Source organism: Diplodia corticola (genome assembly GCF_001883845.1).
Source record: "Diplodia corticola strain CBS 112549 chromosome Unknown scaffold10, whole genome shotgun sequence".
NCBI lineage: Eukaryota > Fungi > Ascomycota > Dothideomycetes > Botryosphaeriales > Botryosphaeriaceae > Diplodia > Diplodia corticola.
In genome coordinates, this window is record NW_017971489.1 from 291,011 (window position 1) to 310,520 (window position 19,510).

Sequence of the window (19,510 nt, forward strand, 5' to 3'; positions counted from 1 at the left end):
GTACACAATCTCTGGCTGACGCGAGGGCTCCCGGCAGGGCAGCAAGGGGAGGGCGGACTCTGGAGAAGGCTCTCGTCGTGTGCGATGACGGCGCGGCGCTGCCAGCTGCCGTGAAACAGGATGATTCCCGTCGCGCATGAAGGCGGTGAGCGGCAGACCTGTGAGGTCTCCATGTGATGGCACAACCACTGAGACAGCAATGCCTTCCACGCTCCAGGTATCGCAACACCCATCAGCTGGCGGGCTGGCACACGCACGGGCGGGCGGCGGCAACGGCATCAAGCTTCGCTAAGCGGCAGCCTGTGAGCGTCGCGCACGACTGATGCTCACACCCTCCCGCGTGCGCGGCCGAGTGCCAACTGCCAGCAGCGCGCCGATCGTGGCGACGCGATTGAGCAGAGACATCCCGATGGTGTTGACAGCGTCTGATCTGATCTGATGCCGCCCCGAGACAGGCCGAGACACGGACAGCAGGGGGCGGGTACATTCCTTCAGGATACGACGCTGTCATTTCGCAGGCGGATTCAGAGGTCTCAGGACAGCGCAACTGGGACTGTCTGCTTGTATCTCCGGCGGAGGTGGGGGTAGGCAGCAGAACACCAAAACCGGTCCCCCGGAGAGCGCCATCGGGCCCGGCAACCTGGGACGGGCTTGCGGCTAGGCCTGAGTCGGATCGGGCCAAGACGGGCTTGCCGGCTTTCGCAGGTCTCGTGGATGGGGCTGGCTGACGCGGGCGGAGGGTTTGCAAGTGCCGGGGCGGGCAGTCTTATCAGCGTGGCCGCGGTGGTGTTGGGCCTCGTGGGATGGCACGGTGTTGCGGCGCGCGTGGGAGATGGCTTGTTGGTTTCCACGTTTCAGTCGGCGGGCCAAGCGAAGCGGTCTCGACTCGTTTGGGCGGCGACGGCAGCGCGGGAGGAGGTACCACGGCAAGGGAACAGGACTGGGACCAGGACTGGGAACAGGACTCAGTCAATGCGGCGTCTGCCGTTGGCAGCGTCGTGGGCAAAAGCTCCGGGCGCCGCAACACCAAAAGCAAGCGGACGCACCAACGGTGGTGGCCGGGGCGACGCCTCCCGCCGGCCGAGCCGCCCCACGCATCCACGCATGAGGCGCGAAAGCAGGCGTGCCGTGCCTGTCGTGGTCATCTGCCCCAGCGTCCGTTGCTCCTTTTTCCGCAGTCGTCGTAGCCGGCGCGCAGCAACGGCGCCCAGCGCTCCGCACCCAGCGCGCCGCACCCAGCACCAGCGCACCGGTCAATTGCGGAAATTGGAGCGCTGCCACGGCGCATTGACGAATGGGCAGCATCAATTTCCGTGAATTGCGGCCATTGACGCCGCTTGGTTGGGCTCCGGGACGGGCAGCCGTTGGGTCGGCAACGGCAATCTCGCAGTGAAGCTGCAGGCGGCCATCATCGACGCCGTGAAGACTAGGTGACTAGGTAAGCCACGCACGGACGCCGCCCGCCGTGGGGAAGGCAAAAGGAACTTCAAGCCATCGATGCAAGGCTCGATAAACGGCAGCCCGGCGCGTCGTGTATCACCGCGCCTCGCACTGCGGTGCTGTATGACCTGCTGCCGTTGCTAACTTCTGCTCGCTGCTTATCCGCCCGCCGACCTGCCTTCTGCGCCGACGTCACTCCCTATCACCCTGCGTCTCTAGCTCCCCCACGCCGCCCGCACCGGACTCGAGCTCTCGAGCCCACGTGCGCCTACACACGCCGTTCCGTCCCCTCGGGTCCCCTGAGCCCCGGCTGCTGCGGTGCCGTTCCCTCATTTCGGAAGCTGGCCAGCGCACTGCGCCGCCGCCGCGGGGAGTCCGGGAGTGCGTTTGGGATCGAGCATCCGTAGATTGCAGCCTCTGCTCGCCTCTAGCTCATCGACACGTCCCCCTGACGAGCTGGATCCGCGCCGTCAATCCCGGGAAAGAAAACACCCAGCTTGGCTCAGACCTGACCGCTACATGGAGCCAATATTCGTCGCGATAATCCAAATCACTTCCACGGGCCGCAACACCACACGCCCAACCCGCCGCCACTCTGCCTAGCGGGCACCGAAAAAATCTCCCGTGCATTGACATGACGGCAGCTCCTTCATCTTGCGTCTTCCAACCGACGGCGGTAGATGCACGATGGAATCGGGCATGCAAGCGCCTCCAGCGCCCCCGGGGCACGACAGCAAAACGCCGCGGCATGTCTCATCAGCTGTCAGGCCGAGAGCTCCAAGCAACTGGCCGGCGAAGCTGCAGACCGTAGCGCCGGGTCTTCCGAATCTTGTCAACCCCAGGGCTTCTATATATTGGACCCCGTACCACACTCCGACTCGCCTCTTGCTTGCTGCCTCTGCTGCTCACGCGGACGCCGGTTGCAGCCCTCCCCCCCCCCCTGCGTCGCACCTTCACCAGCCGCAGCATGTTGTTCAGCTACGGCGCCAGCCAGTAAGTACCGGCCGAAGGGATAAGCAGGTCCGCCCAACCTGGCGCAGCCCATTTCCCCTGGGCGCACCTACACTGCGCCGCTGCAGACCATGACGGAAATAGCAACAAGATTATGCGAACAGAGACACGTTGTTCTCTCGCCTTGCAGCAGTGTACCTGTCGACCTGGCAGGATTGAGTCATGTGCGCATTCAGCCCTCAGTCCGAAGTGGAAGGACACCATGGCACCGTTGGCAGCTGGGGCCGTAAGCAATCATCCGAAGGGTGTTGTGTCAGCCCCATCCCTCAGCTCTGCTCCCCTTCGGCCACGACCTTCGTCAGCGCTTGCGTCCCGACGCCTTCTCCGCGAATCGCCCCCAGCTTTTGTCTCCGTACTCGGCTCCTCCGCTCTGTGCTCAGCCTCAGCCTGCCTCAGCCTGCTCATTGCCCCGGATCTTCCGTCTTGGGATACTTGTCTCGCCTGTAGTAAGCCGCGTGTGTGCATGTGGTTTCCTGGCTGGCCGCCGGTCAGTCCGTTTGGTCACTCGAATGTAACTCCTCGTCCATTGTTGCTCGCTCCAGGCCCCATCTCCGCACGCAACCGCCTTCCCGCCCGCCCGTGGTACCAATGCGGGCGCACCAATAACATGGCTGCGAAATCAGCTTCGCCCGGATATACACAAAAATGCAAACGACCCGTAAGCATCGCGGCGGTACCAACGACGGCTCTGCTCAACCATAGCTTCCAATCCCATCATGCTCGCTGTGACGAGGGTAACCCCACAAACCGGGACCCGGCCCGTTTGCACTATGTGCTGGTGTTCGCTCCCTGGATTAATGTTTTTTTTTCTTTGTTGTCTCATATGCCTTGCATGGCCCTTACCTCAGCCCTATCCCCGCCCAAGCAGGTCATCTGGCACGCTGGATTTTTCTCTTTCCCCTCGCGCGGCAACACAAACTAGCGCCAACCACCTCACCCCTTTGGTAGAGGAAGAAACCTCACGCTTTTTTAGGCCCACCGTTCTTTTACAGCTTCAAGCACGATAGCGAGAGCGAGGGCTGAGGAAATAGTCTTGTGTAGTCTTTTTTAGCGCAGCACGACGCCATCCTTCCATGGAAAATCCCTGAACTATACACTCCTTCCCGTGGGGGCGCCGTTTCTCTAAGGGTCAAACACAAGTACCTTTCGCATCTTATCCACAAGCGCCCAAGCGGAGGACCCGTGGGTGAAGCCAAAAAAAAAATCAATTGCAGAGCCAGGACCAGCCTCCCAACCCTTGGGCGTTTTTGCACTACGGCAATCACTTTTCTCTTTCCTTACCCCGCCCTTTCTTTCTTGCTTCCCACCTTACACACACACGCGCACACACACACACACACACACACACACACACACACACACGCATCCATGTGCTGCACACCAATGACTGCACCGTTTGCCCCCCCTGCCCCCGTCCGTCCGCCCTCACCTTTCCCGCCCCTCCTCATCATTACCACTGCACAGACACACACACACTCTCTCTCTCCGCACCGCACCGCACCGCACCGCTCCGCACCGTACCGCGCCGCGCCGTCCCGCATCTACCAACCCTCCCCCCCACATCCCGGTCCCATCCTCTCCCCTCATTCCTGACTCCGCGCGTGCACACGCATCTATGCACACGCGCACGTATCCGCGACCCCTTCCCGTCCGCCAGCCCAACCCGCCCCATCCATGTCCGACCGGTCCACCCCAGACCGAGAAAGTCTTGCAGGTAGTCAGTCGGCTAGGTAAGCGTGTATGACTGTACCCACCCAGCATGGCTCGCACTTTTTTTTGTTTTCCAGTTTTCGCAAGCAGGTTCGGATAGGTACATACGTAAGCAAGAGAAACGAAACGGACCGAGACAGGACTAGAAGGGAGAGGGAGGGAGGGCAATGCCAGTCCGGGTCGGCAGCTCTTCTGAAATCCCTACCTGTATGTGTTATATGGCATAGCCTGTTTTTGGCTCTTTTGTGTCTCGGCTGTATAAAACAGCGCCTCCCGTCAAGCCGCCGCCGCCGCCGCCGCCGCCGCCCTTCCGCTGCCACGTCCACGCACGCCTACCTAGACCGGAATGCCGCTGCCGCTGCCGCTGCCGCTGCCGCTGCTGCTGCTGCTGCGGATTGCTGCCGGTTACCCCCCATTGCTGCCGGTTACCCCCCATTGCTCATCGCTTCCCCCGTCCCCCTCTCCCCGCCCCCCGCCATCTCCGGACGGGTGGCGGGCGGGCGGGCGGGATGGCGGATTAGCAATTGTCTATCTACCCGATCGGTTGTCGGCGAATTGTTTCTGTTTGCGATTCTCATTTCTTTCTTGCTTGCCTTTCCTTTTCTTTTTTTCTTCTCACCACCACCACTTTCTGCGTTTGTTTGAGTAATGTTCCGGAAAGGGGACACGCGTGATTGGTGAATTGCAGGATGGAGGAATGAATGTCTTGGACGGAATGCTGTTGAGTGGCGTAACGTGGCGAGGTGGCGGCGGCTGCCACCGCCGCCGCCGCGTACCTAGGTAGCGGGGGATGATGGTGGTGGCTTGCTTTTTTTGCTTTGCTCTCCGGGGAATTAAGATGGGGATGGTCTTTGTCTTGGGACTCTGCTTGTGTCAGTACAAAGGTGCGGGAAATCAAGGTAGGAGGTTTGTTTGGTCGATGATGGTGTGTCAGAGGCTGCTCCCCGGTGGTTTCGAGGCCTCCACTCCCCCGGCCACCCACTCCTCCTCATCCGCAAAAAATAAACTATTGTTCTTCCAGGCCGGAAATTGCTTCCTTTCCTTGTCTCGTATTCTCCTCGCCCTTTGACATCATTTGCTGCACCGTGCCGCCGCTCGCCCGGCATGTGGTGTTTATTGGTGAAGCGGTGAGGATAAGGGCTGCTCTACCAGCGAAGCGGAGAGTGCACACACACACACACACACACACACACAGACGCACACACGCATTAGTTGGCTAGGGTTAGTTAATCAGAGACACGGAGATATGAGATAGCGGAGATGTGTAGAGAGGTAGGGCATCGAGGCTGTAGGATTGCGCCTTTCCGGAGCAAATGTCGCTAATCAATTGTCGTTGACTGAGACAGCATAACAGGCCAGATGATTAACACCCGCACGGAGCAAATGGAGATATGCGGCTTACGCCTCCCATTTCGCCAGGATATCCCTTTTTGATGTTTCCTCGTGTCTCCCGGCGGCCCCCCCGCCCCATCTTCCCTGGCGAAAAGAAAAAGAAAAGTAATTAAACATCGACCCGAGCACGTGTGCCGCGCCGTCATGCATATGCGGCGCGGCCCATGATCCATCTCGCTGGAGAAAAGGCGAACGAGGGGAGAGGGAGGGAGTGAGGGAGGAAGAGAGGGGGGCAGACAATATAAATTTTAACAATAGCCGCGTGCCTTTTTTCCCGCCAAAAGCAGGCAGGCAGGCGACAAACAACAAGCATCATCCACCATGGTTCGCAGTATTGAGGGTAAAAGGGCAGTTTGTTTGTTGCTCAAGGCGGGACAGGGGGGTGGTTGTTTGGTTGGCTGCTGCAGCAGCAGGCTGCGCGGCAAGGGCGATCGCTGCGTTCGCGGTTGCGGTCGCAGGCCGTGCGGTGCGCTCCCCCCGGGAGCCGCATCATCGAAGCTGGTCACAAGAGGTGTGTGAAAAGGGGGGTGTGTTTTTATTGGAACGCGCCGACTTGGCCAGCCTTGCGGGAGGCGGTGGGACTCACATGCGTTGGCGGGCGGTGGCGCGACATGTGGGCTTGGGTGGAGATTTGACACCTTTGTGCTGCGGGAGCGTTGAGGGGGATCGTCAGGGTCCTTGGGGCGGAGAAGCAAAGGGAAGGGTCGTCTGCTGGCTCACGGGAACATGCGCCGTGCATGTGTTGAGGGATTGACCACTCACCACTGGGGAGGAGAAGAGAGGGGGTGAGAAGCCGGCCGGCGTCTGACATGTGAACGGGCATGCCATGTCAGGCGGAGCGGGCAGGCTTTTGCGCCATACCGCAGTTGACACGCGAGCACGGCGTCATGACCTCAACCAGGCTCGGGCTATCTTGATTGCGTTCTGGCTGTATAGCAAATGACGGTGTCTACTTTTAGCTTTTGGCTGTCGCCCGTTTTGCCGACGTGGTACGGACGCCATCGCTGGTTGGCCGCTTGTCCGGTGGCTTCGAACAACTTCACCGGCGCTTGATAATCTGACCGCTGCTTGGTTGCGCGTCGCCGTCTGATGGGCCGCTGTATGCTATTCGGCACAGACGGCATACTATCTTCACATGAAGTCGGGGTGTCCCTCCAGGCTCCCAAGGCCTAGACCGTGGCGCATCCGGAGCCTCCGCATGACTGTTTCCGGTCAGCAGTGCATAGGGCGTGAGGTGATGCATACGAAGACGCCCAAGTCATCGTCTGCCGCTTTTGCATTCGCAAGCTCACGGCATTCGGGCATTCAACTTCTAGAGACTCGGGATCGAATGATATTGTGGACATGTGTCCAATGATTACTGACCCGAGTACACATGAAATTCCAGACCCGCAACCAAACAATTGCTTTTCGTAATATCCGAAGCCTATTCAAGCAGGTGTCAAGTATTCGAGCTGAGTGCCGAGGATAAGGCGCTCGTCTTCTAGATTCCATCCTTCTCAGTATTCAGTGCAGCCACAAATTGACCAATACTTCAAAATATTGAACCCACATCTCCTAATTGAGGGCCTTGCTATGAGTATGATGCAACGTCTGATTCCTCTCTCGAATGGAGACAGAGGTGTGATAGCTCTCTTCTTCGATAAACCAGAAACCGCCCCAGAGCCTGTTGGCCAAACTGCAACACCGGGCTAAAAGCAGCAGGCAGGACCGCCTTAATGTCTCCATACTGTCCAAGGCTTCTTAGGATAGATCGAGTCGAGCAGTTACTTTTACCAACCATCCATAGAATGTAAACCTCTGGCACGATAAAAAAAGACCTCGCTCACTTAGCAGCCTCAAGTACTATTAATACCATATTACCTTCTTCCATACTAGTGCGTCCGAAAGAACATTCAACGGACCTACTATAGTAGATAAGTTTTCATAAGTTCCCGTCTATAGTACAGCCTATACTATAACACTTACATACTGTTAAGTTATGACTAGCAGCACGGCTTAAAGATCTTTTTTTTTTTTGACATGCGGCTCTCTCACTCACAAAATCGATCTACCATACAACCATAGTGCCTGCCACACGTAATCGCAGCTCTGCACTCATCACGCATACAAACCAAGCAGTAAGTGAAGTTACAATGTCTGTGCATTAAGCTTACTACCACAGTACCAATAGTATAAAACACATCCTCATCCTTCCGCCCGCTGTCTGTCTGTCCGTCCGTTGCCAAGCACCAAAAACCCCAATCTCCAAAGCTTAGCGGCGCCACGCAGATAGCAGCCTCTTGCTTGGACATCCTCTCTCCTGTGATAGCCAATGCAGCCCAAGCTCAAGAACATCCCAATCCGACGCAGCGAGTCAACCCATCCACCGTCTTCAAGACCCAAAAAACCAACTCAAGCCGACGAGAGCGAGTCAAAGTTTTCCCAAGCCCGGAAGGAAGCAACGAGAACTCCAGCCAAGCCAGAAGCAAGCATGTCTTGCGAAACGAGCTCCACCGCACTACTCCAGATGTGTTCATCCAACAAGAGAACCGCTTCCACTCGGGGCCCAGTCTCCAAAGTGAGAGAGAAATACATGCGGCAGGCAGAAACCCCCAAGAAAAACACAGGCTCGAGGATGAGGCGCAGAATCGAGAAAACGGGAAATGGAACAGAACACCAAGATCAATGGACAAGAGAACAAGAGAATAAAAAACCCACAATCAACACCAGTGACCGGCCCCGCTTTTCCCACCAAAGAGGATGATTAGGCCTCAGCTTCCCAAGACTATCCAATAACGCCGATTGCCGTGCCACCCACGGGCCTTTTGTCCTGAAGAATACAAGATATGACAAAGAAAAAAGAAAAAAAGAATCATCTCGTGACATCACTGAATCAATAAACCGCTTTCCTCTTCCAGCCGGCGCTGGCGTTCAAGTCGGGAATGCTCTCAGTCTCGCTGATGCCCTCCCACGGCAGCTCCTCGTCGTCGGTGAGGCCGCCGATCTCGCTGTCCTTCTCCCTCTCGTCGATGACGACGCGCTTCCCCTTCGACTTCTGCGTCTTTTCCCGCATCTCCTCGGGGTCGATGCCGACGCTCAACAGCGTCTCCTCCACCTCCTTCTCGCCCCCCTCGTTCAGCTGACCGGCATCCTTCTGGCCCTCGACGACGTCGTACAGCGCGTAGATCTGATCCGACTTCGCGCTGATTGCCTGCAGGAGGTCGGAAATCTTGGCTTCGACCGTCTTGCGTTTGCGCCTGCTGAGCGAAGGGTCATGGCTGTGAAGCAGAGAGTCGTATGCTGCCTTCTGCAGGTTGAGATGGGTGAGCTCGTCTTGCAGCTCCTTGATGACCGTGGCCAGGGCGAGCGGAGCAGGCTGCGAAGGGCGCATGGTCGCGTCTATGTCGTCAGGCATGCGTTCAGATACGGGGACAGGCTCTGGGATTTCCACAGGCGCAGTGTGTTCACCCGAACACGACGCCTTGCGGCAGAGGGTGCAGTTGACATCATCATGTTGCTCTGCAAGCCGAGCATTGACGATATCAGGGATGATGAATGCTGAAGTCATGTCCGTAGGTGCGCTGCGGCGGCGGCGACTGTTCGACTGGCTACGAGCTGACTGCTGGGTAGCATCCTTTGCGGTAGCATCGGGCTCTGGAAGGTTGGCAGTCAGGATGCGACCAGTATTGGCCTCAGTGAGGTCCATTGGACGAGACGCGCTTGTGAGATCCTTCATGGACGACTTGCGAGGGACAGCATTATCCTGTGCTGATCGCGTCCGAGACGCAGAGCGCGACTCCCTACGAGCAGCGACCCTCTCCTCTTCAAGCCTCTTCCTAAGGCGGGCGATCTCGTCTCGACCCATGAAGCTCAGCTCGGTGGTGTCACCAGTGGTTTCCTGAGCCTTGTTCAGCAAATCAGGGACGGCACCATGCATCGAACGGGTGGCAGTGCGAGTGTCGCGGGAGTGCGTGAAGGCATCGAGGTCGGTCGTGGATTCAGCCTCACTGTCCGCATCCTCGTGAGCAGTCGGCTGAGGGTTGGATACAGAGCGCCGCTCAGGCCTGACTGCACCAGGTCTTGTCCTGGAACTTGAACGAGGCAACGAAGACTCCTGCACCTTGCGGTTCCCGTAAGTCTGCCTCTGTCTGCTGTCCGCGGTGCGCGTGGGGTTTTCGGTGGGCTCTTCGTGGGAAGAACGACGTTGCGAACTTGTCCGCCTGACATTCAGCAGCTCCTTGGTAATGTCCCGCGCCTCCTTGGCCGCCTCGCGACTCTTCTCGACCTTTTTGCGAAGATGGGTCTCCTTGCGGGCCCACTCCTGCGCATCATCTTCACGTTGATTCTCCAATTCGGCCAATAGGACGCGCATCTCCTCTATCTCGTCCCGCAGAATGTCGTTTGCCTCTTCTCCACCGAGGCCCTTGAGTGACTGGATTGTCTCATCTCTCTTGTTGAGCTTCGTGCGCAGCTCGGCTTCTCTGTTGTTCCTTTGCTTGACCTCTTCCTGGCGTTGGGCTTTGATCTGTGCAACCTGGGCCTTGAGGGCGTCGCTCTCCTTCTTGAGCTTGGCATGCTCGGCTTGAACTGCCTGGGCCTTTTTAAGCTCGGTGTGAAGCGTTTCGTTCTCTTTCCTGATGGCACTGTCTTTCCGGCCCGAGTTCGTTTGGAGGCGGTTAGTCTGTTCTTCGTAATGGGAGAGATGATCGCGCAGCTCATCGTTCTCAGCGCGAAGGGCGTCAACCTCCTCTCGGAGACCTTCGTTTTCAGCTAAGAGCTCATCACGCTCCGTCTTGATCTCCTCCGAGTTGAAAAAGGCAACGCCGAGTTGGGTTACGGCATTGTCACGCTCCTCAGTGACCCTCTTCTTAGCGATGTCGTTTACAGAGTGCTTGCGCTCCGCACGCTCCAGACGATTGCGAAGGGAGTCGACTTGAGATTGCAAGCCTTGTGGCTGTTAATACAAAATATGGGAAGGGATCGTGGTTGGGCACTTACGCGTCTTCTCACTTCGCCAGCTATCCTTCTTGTTTCCCTCACCATCAGTGGATCCCAGTGCGCTGTCACTGCGGCGCATCTCGTCCCGTGCAGTGAGCTCGGCTCTCAGCCCGGCGACTTGGGCTTCATACTCTTCGAACTTCTTTTCAGATTCGGCCTTGTCTTGTTCCATCTGGGCAAGCTTGTCCCTCAGCAACTGGAGAGAGGTATACAGAGCCTTTTCCTCGGATGGAATAGGCACGCTTTCAATGGGTGTGTGCTTCTCAGTCGTTTCCTCCCTCAAACGACTAGGAATCGGGGCGGCAGCAAAGCGCGACCGCGACTTTGCGTTGCGCGAAAAGACGGGTGTCCCATCCTTGTAAGAGCCCGAGACCAGCTCAGTGAGGTTCGGAAGGTCCGGGAGCATGAATGATTGATGTGTGCCAGTGCCGGTGTTGTGCGCTGCAGCGCGAGGGGTCGCGTAGAGGGATTTTTGGGGAGTCTGTATTGGGGTATCATTCACGATTCCGGAAGCTTGACGGGCGTGGTTTCCGAAACGTGGGTTCTTTGCGGTGAAGGTGCCGGTAGGTGGCCTTTCCATGAAAGACTCGTCGTCTTCGGCGGCTAGCCTGGCCAAGTTGGGACGAGTGGCATTCTTCCTCGGCGAGACGCGCTCGCCGTTCTTGCCCAAGCGTGCGGATATGTTCTCAAGGTCCTTCTGGGGCAGAGATGATGCGCGTCGGAGCTGGGCGTCGCGTCGAAGGTTGGCGCGATCAAGGCCGTCGCTCTTGCGCGGGGTGGAGCGCGGCTTTGGGCGCGCATTCTCCGAGAGGTTGTAGAGGCTGTCGTTGGCGATGCTGAACGACATGTCACCAAGAAACTTGTTGGGGTTGTTTTTATTGCTTCTGGGCTGACCGCGGCCAATTTCGATGGATCTGCTGTCCTCAAGCTCGTTGCTGTCGGAGAAATCGTGGAATTCCTGCTGGACTTGGGAGGTGTCGATGCGTTGGTCGGGCTTCGGGGGTTGCCAGTACTTGAACCTAGCGGCGCTCGAGCGCATGTTGGTGACGGGCTGAGAGTCGTCGTCCAAGCCGCGGTGGTTGGTGGACTCGGGGGCGTTGTCCAGGGCGGGGTCGAAGGTGGAGTCGGTGTTCAAGTCGAGCTCGGCGCTGGGCAGAGTGTTTGTGTCGTCTTGGTGGGCGAAGGAGGACGGGTGAGGAAGGGGCGAACTGCGTGACTCCCTCAGGCTCTGAGACATTTCCCGAATCAAGCGAGAGCGGGATGCGCTGGGGCTGCCGTCGGGTGATGGAGCCATGAATGTTGGGCGGATAGACGGTGGCGCAACGTCGGTACCGCGAGGCAGTGGCAGCGGCGTGTTCAGGTAAGATGGCGAGGTGCAATTGAGGAGGTGAGGGGTAAATAAAGTGCGGCGGGGTTGGGGAGTGTGTGCAGTGCACAGGCTTAGTCCATGCTGCGGTGTTGGTGGAGAAGTCGCGTCGCAGTGGGGAGGAGCAGCTCTGTGTTGACGCCAGACCCAGACGTAAACAGTGCCAAGCAAACAATGCTTAGTCATCACCGGCAGCCCCAACCCGCCGCTCTCGCAGTCTCGGCTCCCGCCCAGGGTTTGCGTCAACAATCCGTCCGCTCACTCGCAGACATCCTCTCTGCCCGCTGCTGAATGCCAATCCCATCCGTCCTTAGCGCTGCTTCCGTTGATGATGAACAATGGCGTGAAAATCACCTGCACGTCACCGTTTCGATAGTCTCATCGCGACATCTGTCGTGCTCTGCCTATTATCTATGCTACGCACTCGTTAATAATCAAAAGTATGCAAAGACAACACCAAAGCAAGCACCGTCAATGAAATGTTCCTTTCGCAATGGAAACTACTACTTCTGTTCAGCATAATCATGATTGGGAGAATGACCACTTGCGCCCAACCCGAGGCAACGAGGAAAGCGAAAGATTGCCCTGCCTGTGAGAACAGCTTCTTCCGTCTTTCCCACCGATACAATATTAATTGGCCGTGCAATTTACGCGCAGAGAGAAAACGAGAGAGCCCGTCTGGCCCCACCTGAACGAGTAACCATGGGGGCAACAGCGCCCCGACGAGGAAAGACAGCAAGGTGTGAAACTCCAGTCGCCCCATGAGCCGGCCAGCCAGTGAAAGAAGGGAAAGGGACAACTGTGGATCGGGTGAAATATCTGACCGATGATATGGATATGAGTCGCCGAAAGGGGTTGTCGATGAGAGAACTTCTACGCCCTGATGAGGTCTGCTCCCCCATCGCAAAAAGCAAATGCCCGATGTACCCCCGTAGAAACCCATATTACGAGAAAGGAGAACTACCTATTTTGTGATGCCCGCGCCTCCCTAAGCAAGCAAGCAAGCAAGCAAGCAAGCAAGCAACCCTGATGTCCTCCCTGCCATTTCTAACCATTACAATCCCTTGAGAAGAACGACTCGATTATAGGAATGATCCAGAGCCAGCCTAAGAAAGGTGGAATGCGCCCTGACCTTCCTTGATTGCCACAAAGAGTTTCTCCTTGAGCGTATCAAGGCTGCTGTAATCCGGCATCTTGAGATAGTTGACGCAAGTCATGACGCTAGGAAGGTAGTCGTCCGACGTGTACGGAGGCTCGCTTGGCTTGCACACCACCGTAAACATCGGCGTGAGGGACTTGAAGCCTGTGGGAATCGTTAGCATATGTACCGGGTAGTGGTAGCGGTGCCAATACTTACCACCAATGGGCAGCTTGGGGCTGCCAGTGACGAACTGAAGGAAGTCACGGCGCTGAGATGCGGTGAGCTCACTCATGACTTGCAGCAAGTTTCGGACGCTCTTGCTGTCGAGGTTGTAACCATGGTCGGCCTTGATCGAGTCCATAAGTGTTTCCAAGGTCCAGTCTTCATCCGTGCGACCGAAGAGCATCACGAGCTCATCCGAGGTGAACGCCCGCAACGCCGAGTAGGGGAAGACCTGAGAGAAGCCTGTGCGGAATGCGTCCACCTGCTTCTGTACGCCGCTTCCCAAGGTAATGTCCAAAACCTTCTCGACGTATAGAGCGACGTTTTCGATAGTGACGGACGTGTTCGCTCCATCTTGCACAAGCTCTATGTTGGGATAGCCGGGAAGAGTAAAGTCAAGGCCTAGGTCTTCCACATGAGCACCATCGACTTCGATTGCTTCGATTGCCGAGACCTTCAGAGCGGGTGTCATGTTGGGGTCCTCGTCGATCCTCTTCTTCTCCTTGGCGAATTTCTTCAGCAAGACAAGTGCCCGGGCAAGGTCGGCATCGACAGTCTTGACGGCGCCCAGAGACGGCTTAACGGCCGTGTTGTCTCCAATGCGGAAGAAGGTAGGATTGAAGGACACGTCAATGATGCGCGAGTCGAGCATAGAGCGGGCAACAAACTTGCCGAGAATCTTGAAGAGGTGAAGTACCTTCTTGCCGTCCTCGGTCTCCGCTTGCTCCGCACTGATTGGGGCAGGGAAGAGTCCACGCTTGCCGAACGCAAACTCGTCTTTTTCAGGTGACTCGTTCTCCCGCCAAAGTTTGAGCTTCTTCTTGGAGAACTCCTTCGAAACCGTAGAATAGAACTCCAACGTCGGCCCAAGACCGGTTCCGACTTCCTCAAAGTACTCGACCTCGAGGACGCTGGGTGAAGAACCGTAGAGCTCCATGACCTTGATGGCCGACTCAAGAATCTTGGTGCGCGAAATGCGCACCTTCTGGCGTTGGACCCTGCCCAAGAAAGGCCTCTCATCGCGGTGACGGTCGTGGCGGGAGTCAGTGGTGGATTGCGCGTTCTGCCACCTTGCCATAGACCTAGAATAGCCGAACGAAGTCGACTGAAGAAAGAGATGGCGCGTCTCGAATGGGAACAAGAACGGATGGAGCCTAGCCAGATCCTCGCTCCAGTTAGGAAGGCAGTTGCTAGCCACTATGAGAGGCTCCTCAAGCTGTCGGTTCAGCTTCGCAGTGAGCTTGGTGTTCACGAATTGGGACAACGGCTCGGCGTTGACCTTGATAGTGTCCTTCTTCTCGGAAAGAACATCGTCAAGGTTGGCGTTCAGCTCATGGAGAATGCTGAGCAGGCGCAAGATGGATGATGTCGTCGGGTTCTTGTTCAATGAGTGGGGAACCCCGTTCGCATCGGATGCTGTTTCCGGAGGAGGAGTCAGTCCGCTGGACTCTGCAGGAGGTGGTCCAGTCGCCTTCTTGAACTTGATCGTGTGCGTCGGAGACCAAATATTGCGAGAAGCGTCAGCTCCGTCAGTCTGGCTCATGTGAACGGCACGGTAGATTGTGGTCTCGTTCGAGATAGGTTGATCGTTGACGCAGAACTCAATGTGCCAGTCTTGAGGGACAGCCTGGATAGCAGCAGCATATGACATGGGCCTCGAAGAAGTGGGGGTTCCGCCAAGCAGGTTGCGTGAATACGCAAGGCTGGCAAGTTGTTCGGTGGCCATCCTCTCTGCAAGAGAACGATCGGCCTGGGCCGCGCGTGCTGAGGATGGCGTGGAACCACCCAAAGGCGTCGCAACCCTGGTACCATCATCCTTGTGTGCTGTAGCCCTACCATTCGAAGCAACCTCTACGCTGACTGCAGACGGATCAGGTAGATCCTCATCCATCTCATCCTCAAGGTCGTCAACGATCGCGTCCAACCCATCTCCGTCACCCAAGTCGTCTTCATCAGACAGCTGGGCTTCGTCAGCGCATTCGAGAGGATCTCTGATATCATCGAGTGAGGATGGAGCAGGCGGGGGCGGCGGGGGCGGCGGGTTGGTCTGATCTTGACGCTTCCGGCTGGAGCGCCTAGGAGCAGAACCAGACTGCTTGGCCGGCGGCGTGCTAGCCTCGGGGTTCGTGCTTGACCCTGCTGCCGCCTTAGACCTCGTGGTCCTCTTCGATGCGGAAGTGCGGTTCGTGGTATCTGTTGGGGCCGGCAAAGGCGGTGTAGATGGGACATCTCGGCCTCCAAGACCAGCGCTACGACCCGCAATAGCCGCAGCGTATGCTGCAATTGCACCAGAAACTCCATCACGGGCCCTGCCAGAGGGCCTAGGCCGTTCGGCAAGAGCAATGCGAGGCCGCAGATAGTCGTCTAGCGCCTTGAAAGTGGCAATGGCGTGAATGGAGACCATGATGTTCCTGTATGCTCGAGGGATGCCAGAATCCTCATCAGCAACCAGTTTCAACCTGAGCTGCTTAGCGAGCATGGATGCAGCGGAGCTGCGGTTGCTGTCAAATGTGTTTTGATGAACCGTGATGACCTCAAAGTGTTCCGCGCGACTGAGCAAATCCTGAAGCTTGCTCACGAGAATGCTGAAAGGTGTGACGGGAGAGGCAATGCTTGCAGTTTTTTGCTTGCTCTGGTTGGTAGTGCCCATGAAAGCCTCGAGAAACGCGGTTCTTGCCTCCAACTTGCTGGACACGTTGGAGTCGGCGAAAAGCTCGAGAAGCACATCAACAATTCCCGACGTCAGAAGCTCATAGCTCGTGATGCTTTCGAGAGCGTCTCCATCGAAGTACTCGGCTAGACGGACGAAGAGCTCGTCGCCCGTGTTGCAGACGGTGCCGGAGTAGCAGGTTTTGATCTCCTGAGCCAAAGACTTAAGATCTTCTAGGATGGCCAAAGCCTTTTCACGCATTTCTTTGCCCTGGTCAGTCTCATGGACTTCCATGAATTTCTTGGCACGCAGCGTGATGATGTCGTCGACGTTAGGCATAGGTGCCCGATCATAACGTTCGCCGGATGAGGAAGACGAGTTTGAGTCGTCATCATCGTCCTCATCGTCATGGTGGTCATCGTGCTCGTTTTCTTCATCTTCGTCCGAATGCATCTCATCCTCCGGGCCATCATCCATTTCACGATCGACGTCTTCGTCGCCGGCATCACTACTGGCTTTGCTGGAAGAACCATAAGGCTCCGCATCCAGAGCGGGCTTGGTAGGCTTCTGCTTTTCCAAGTCCTTCGTAGGCCGGTCGGCCAGACGTGAAATTTCCGAAATCACACCTTCGCGGTAGAACTGATAACGATAGATGGACTCGAGGCGCTTCAAGAGAAGTTCCGCGGCCTGCAGAGCGAAGGTGACCAATGACGGATGGTCTTGCTGCGAAAGGATGGATGCCAGATAAGAAGCATAAGGGACGGCCCGAAGAGCCTCTTTCAGGATATCCGCATCCAAGTTGGACAGCATTTTCAACTGAGCAGTCAAGACCTTCTGTCGAACGCTAAGATTGACGGTGCTGGAGTAGGCGTCCGTCAAGGTGGGCAGAAGAATGATGGCAAAGCGCCTGACTTCTTCCTTGCAGTCATCCAAGAGCTCCAATCTCTTGTCATTCGGCGACTTCCTCGACCTAGTTGACATGGGAAGGTACTCGTCTCCATGGTATCCAGCATCGAAAATGTCGTCCAAATAAGTAAGACCATCCTTCTGGACGTTGGGCAGCAGCTCGCAAATCACGTTGAGGGTCTCGAAGACTTGCTCACGAGGGCGGTGGATCAAAGCTTGCATGATGACAACGCTGTCGATCTTGGTGGCAATGTCCTCGGTGCCGTCGGGCGGAGACACGCCCGTCAGGATCTGATAGAGGGTATCAACGACCTTCATCTTGAAGAGCTCCACAGAGAGCCGAGGCGAGGCGCGTGCGGTGATCGACAAAACGCGGAGGAAAAGAGTGTGGATGTTCTGCCCAATGAGGTTCGTGGTTCCCGGCAACAGCAAACGGAGGATCGCCTGCAGCAATTCAGGGCTGACCAGCTCTTCTAATTTGGCGTCTTGGTACTTGAAACTTTCCACAATGCGGGAAACGCAGTAGCAACCCTGCTCCACCACGCGCTGATCACTGCTATTGAGTACGTTGAGGAGAATTGGCATGACATCGCGGACGGTGGGGAAGCAATCCTCTGGAATATTGCGGCAGCAATTGGCCGCCGTGGTCACTGCCGTCCTCTGCGTGCTAGTGGGGAAGAAGTCGAGATATGTGAGGCAGGCGTTCAAGCCGCCCTCTCGGACAATCGATGATGGAAATTCGACGGAAATCTTCTCTAGTGTCTTGTGACTGTCAGCGTGATAGCCTGGGGGCTGCAATGAGACTTACGCTGAGGGCCTGTTCGGCCAAGTCGATGAAGTGAATTTCAAGAAGCTTCTGGCACAAGATCGGAACCGCGCCGCCGTAAACGACGTTGGCGGTGGCAGCTGGAAGAGCTTCCATGAGGTTGGCTATGCAACGGCACGCAAGGAGCATGATTTCCGGATTCTCTTCACCGAAATCGTTGGGTTGCATGAGCGAAACAAGCTCTTTGACATACTGATCAGGCGGGAAGTGTCCCGCAAGGTTATCTTCGGTCGACACAAGCAAGATCTCGGAAAGCTCTTGCAGGGCGATCAACTGCACCGACGGGTCGTCTTTCTGCCTCAAGTTCTCCAAGATGTTGCGCAGGCGCGAGGACATGCCTGACATCATGCCACTCAGTGCTCGCAGCGTATGCGACAGGCCAGAAGGTCCTCCAGGACGGCCGAGGAAGCCGCCTCCGAACGGATCATCGTCGTCATCATCCTCGTCGTACCGCGGAGGCATTCCGACCTCTCCAGTGCTGTCGTCGCTCATGCCATGCCGACCTCTGTCCGCGCCCTCATCTTGTCCTTCCACGATGTCATCGTCATCCCTCATTGTAACATCCTCGTCAGTCTTCGCTGATTGTTTCTTGGAGCGGCGAGTGGAAGGCGAGGTCGAGGTGGGCGGGTCTGCGAGAGGATTCAGCATTGGGGGATCTTGAGGGTGGCGCGCTGACGGAGCGATGTGATGCGCACCTTGGGGGTTCTTGCGGCTGGTCTTGCGCCTCGACGACGACTGGGTTGCTGTGGGGTTCGTCTTTTCCTCTGAGGGTCCCGATGATGGTCTGCACATGTCAGCGGGCTGGATTGATGGGGAGGGAGGATCAGGACTGTACCCCGCGCTGGACATGGCCGTATCTGCTCGGCTGCCTTTCCTCGGGCGAGAGGTGGCGGACGGGGCGGGTGCGGGGGGTTCCGCAGCGTCAACCTTGACCCGTTTGCTTGTGCGCCTCGAAGCTGAAGCGCGTGCGGGCTCAGGCTCCGGGAGCTTTGGCTGCTCCGGACTGGTCTCGCGAGCGGGTGCTTTCCGTTTCCGCGTCGTGGGCGGCGCCCGAGCAGGTGTGGTATTGGGGTTGGGTTGGGCGGGCGGCTGACTGGAAGAACCTGCTGCTGAGAGCCTCGCAGAAGAGCGAGTGACTCTGGAAGACATGAGAAACTGATTTGCACTGACGGTGGTGCGGTGGATGATCCTGACTGGGGTGCGGCGTAGAGGGCGTCGCAGTGTCGTGGATCAAGGAAGGCAGGCGGGAGGGTGGAGCCCGTTGCGTTGGTCACGACCGCGGCCGTGTTGCAGTGCAGGGCAAAGAAAGGTTGGCGGGGCTGTACCTAGAAGAGAAAGGCGTCGACGTCGAAGATGCGTGCAGCTGTCCAGGTGAATGTGCTGGTGAATGACACTCCCGGTCCATGCCACTAATCTACGACCTGGCGGCCATAGGCGGGGCGTGCAGGCGGTGTTCGAAAGCGGAGGCGGTGTGGTGCGAGCTGCTGACGAGCCGTTCGAAACGATCAGATGCCGCCAGGATGGAAAAGGAGGATGGGGAGGGCGTGCGGTGGGTGTAGTTGAGATAGACGTAGATGGGGTTCGCTTTCGGCGATTAACGCACTGGCTGCGGAGCCAGGCTTGCGCTTAATCAGAGCTGTCCGTGTCTCAGCGGCAAGCCCATTTCGACTCGCGCGCTTGACCCACCCGGCGCGCCCCCGCTCTGCGCCTGTCGCCGCCCCCCGTCAGCCCAGGCCAGCAGCACGCGAGCAATCACGAATTGGCCGCGCCGTCTCGCGGCGGTCCGTTCACTCATCCCACCCACGACTTGGCTGTCTCAGGTGGCGGCGTCGCCGTGCTGGGCTGCGCGGGCTGCGCGGGCTCCGC

The 19,510-nt window shown here is 57.4% G+C and overlaps 2 protein-coding genes across 2 annotated transcripts; both read right to left on the reverse strand.

Moving 5' to 3' along the window:
- Window positions 1-8,428: 8,428 nt before the first annotated feature.
- Window positions 8,429-11,827, reverse strand: BKCO1_1000096 (cep57 centrosome microtubule-binding domain; the record flags this gene model as incomplete). Its single annotated transcript, XM_020269455.1, has 2 exons — window positions 8,429-10,482; window positions 10,534-11,827. 2 exons carry the CDS (start codon window positions 11,825-11,827, stop codon window positions 8,429-8,431), a joined length of 3,348 nt encoding a protein of 1,115 aa, XP_020132990.1.
- A 1,178-nt stretch (window positions 11,828-13,005) lies between these two features.
- On the reverse strand, window positions 13,006-18,793 carry BKCO1_1000097 (hect-domain-containing protein; the record flags this gene model as incomplete). Its single annotated transcript, XM_020269456.1, has 4 exons — window positions 13,006-13,202; window positions 13,257-17,580; window positions 17,627-18,273; window positions 18,340-18,793. 4 exons carry the CDS (start codon window positions 18,791-18,793, stop codon window positions 13,006-13,008), a joined length of 5,622 nt encoding a protein of 1,873 aa, XP_020132989.1.
- Between the last annotated feature and the right edge of the window lie 717 nt (window positions 18,794-19,510).